The sequence below is a fragment of the Babylonia areolata genome, chromosome 11 (genome assembly GCF_041734735.1).
Source record: "Babylonia areolata isolate BAREFJ2019XMU chromosome 11, ASM4173473v1, whole genome shotgun sequence".
Taxonomy (NCBI): Eukaryota; Metazoa; Mollusca; class Gastropoda; order Neogastropoda; family Buccinidae; genus Babylonia; species Babylonia areolata.
The window spans coordinates 20,566,619-20,569,118 of NC_134886.1; the positions used below are offsets into that span (position 1 = coordinate 20,566,619).

The 2,500-nt window shown below is 46.2% G+C and overlaps 1 protein-coding gene across 1 annotated transcript in view; it reads right to left on the reverse strand.

Moving 5' to 3' along the window:
- LOC143287164 (uncharacterized) overlaps positions 1 to 2,500 on the reverse strand; it is a 23,345-nt gene that overhangs the window by 3,686 nt on the left and 17,159 nt on the right. Inside the window, exons 13-14 of the mRNA XM_076595108.1 lie at positions 2,400 to 2,500; positions 1,797 to 1,907 (exon numbers count right to left, since the gene is read on the reverse strand). The exon at positions 2,400 to 2,500 is cut by the window's right edge and continues 13 nt beyond it. Coding sequence (XP_076451223.1) covers positions 1,797 to 1,907; positions 2,400 to 2,500 — 212 coding nt within the window. The remainder of the gene's footprint in view (positions 1 to 1,796; positions 1,908 to 2,399) is intronic.

The window sequence follows — 2,500 nt, forward strand, 5'->3', positions numbered from 1 at the left end:
CAGACCAGCATCAGCTTACACATGTGATCTCTGCGACAGAGACTGTCTCTCTGGCATCGGTCTCTACAGTAGCAGGCAGACAGCCCAATTAGACATTAGGTTGGATATACTCTATCCATGGTCAGCCATGACCGGAGGAGGCCTACTACTACTATTTTCTATGATCAGTTCCGTTACATTTTTCTCTGTCTCGACTAGAGACTTATAGTCACGCACGTCTTATCAGTCACCACATGCTATGTCTCGATGTACATTAGCAGATTTGGGGTTGCAAGGACAGACAATTCTTAAACAACATTCTAAATCAGTCTACCTATCTCTGTCCATGAACATGTTCTTTGAGATGTCCCCCAGGTCAGTCTCGGATGTAGAGGACAGTTAAAGGTGGACAGTCACCCAACAACCCTGACACCCTCTGCATTCAGAAACCAGATAACGTGGGCTGTTTGGCTTCTGCATCAGACACAGCAGGGATCCACCTCCCATGCCCTCAGTTGCTTTGAACCCACTCTCTCCAACACATACTCTATCATAAACAAATACGTACAGTGTGCTATGTATTCAGAAAGCATGTTCATTAATCATCACTGAAGGGTTTTCCCAATAATCAAGGTTGATGGTTCCAGGGGTATTTCTTTCGTTGTTGCTAAAACAGCTGTATCTGCCCTTCGGTCCATCCCATGTGAACCATTTAGACAGTTCATCCTCAGTTCCTTTTAATTAGATAATACACACACGGTAGACATCCTTCATTCTCGGGAGACTGTTGAGTGGTGTTTTGTGTAATGCTATTGGCGCAGCGTCAGTTGTGGCTTGACATGCCGATTCGAGAATGTCCGCGTTTACAAAATGGCGTTAAAAAGGAAGTTTTCTTTGCATGATCCATGTATGGCTAGTTTTGTATGTTATCAGTCCCTACCTCCGAAAACGGAGTATGGCTGCTTATATGGAGAGGTAAAAACGGCCACACACGTAAAAGCCCACTTGTCCATGTATATGAGTGAACGTTGGAGTCGCAGTCCACAAAGAAGAAGAAGAAACCTGTCAGGCTAGTTTTCGAACGTTCTTAATTCGTACCTCCGAAAACGGAGTATGGCTGCTTATATGGAGAGGAAAAAACGGCCACGCACGTAAAGCCCCACATGTAAATGTAAACGAGTGAACGTGGGAGTCGCAGCCCACGAACAAAGAAGACGAAGAAGATTGACTGGCTGGACCACAGCCCTGGACTGAGTGATGTCAGAGCAAACCAACGTGGCTTTAGCTTTGCACCAGTTAGACACAGTAAGCCAAACAGAGAGTATATAAAGGACTCTCATTTCTTATATTTGAGCCGTATAATATCTGACGCTATCATGGGCACTAACACTGAGTCCTGGGAGGGCCTTGCAGATGACCGCAACAGATGGAGAAGCACTCTCAAGAATCAGCTACGGATTGGTGAGGACAAACTGTCAGCTGCTGCAGCAGAAAAAGCGAGCTCGCAGAAAAGGGACGGCAGCCGACAGACCAGCATCAGCTTACACATGTGATCGCTGCGACAGAGACTGTCTCTCTCACATCGGTCTCTACAGTCACAGGCGACGCTGCTTGGTCCAAGCAGACAGCCCAGTTAGACATTAGATCGGATATACTCTATCCATGGTCAGCCATGACCGAAGGAGGCCTACTACTACTACTACTACTACTACTACTACTACTACTACTACTACTACTACTACTACCACTACTACTACTGCTACAACCAGAGCAAACCTGACTTACAAAAGGAGGGAAGCCATGAAGTGATGACTTACTTGGAGAAGTACAAGCACCACAAGTCAAAGGGCAAAGCCTCGTTTTCCTCTTCGTGTTGCTACAATCAGCCTCACTGCAGGTGGGGATGATGTCTCGACAACCGGTTTCTTCTGTAATCAGACAACCCCCCCACCCCTCGAAAACATTTGTAGTTGTGTTTATTGTTTGTGTTTGAATACGGTGTGTGTTTTTGTGCACGGTTGGGTGATCGTCAGTGTGTGTGTGTGTGTGTGTGTGTGTGTGTGTGTGTGTGTGTGTGTGTGTGTGTGCTGTTGTTGTTGTTGTTGTTGTTGTTATTGTTGTTCCATCTTTATGCCATCACCCCACCCAATCCTACCCAGATCAAACCTCTTTCCAACACACTCTCTCCTCCAGCCTTCATTCATAGACCCATTCATTAGCCGATACATTTTGTTCACTTGTTAATGGTTACTTTCTAAATTAAATTTCCTTTTTCGGCTGCCAAATATTCAGCTCCATTTCACTAGCATTCCTACACGCTCACTACACATCACTCATCCCGAATTCCCATTATACCGATAATAGTCCTGACACAGTCCCAGTTCCAGCAGTCCCCAGGGACAGAGCGGACCCATACTTACCGACCTGGCTGCAAACTCCGCAGGTAAGAGGGCAGTACTTTTCCCTGATGTCTCGCTTGTGACAGGAATCTGTCCAGGCATGGCAGCCATCCACATGGTCT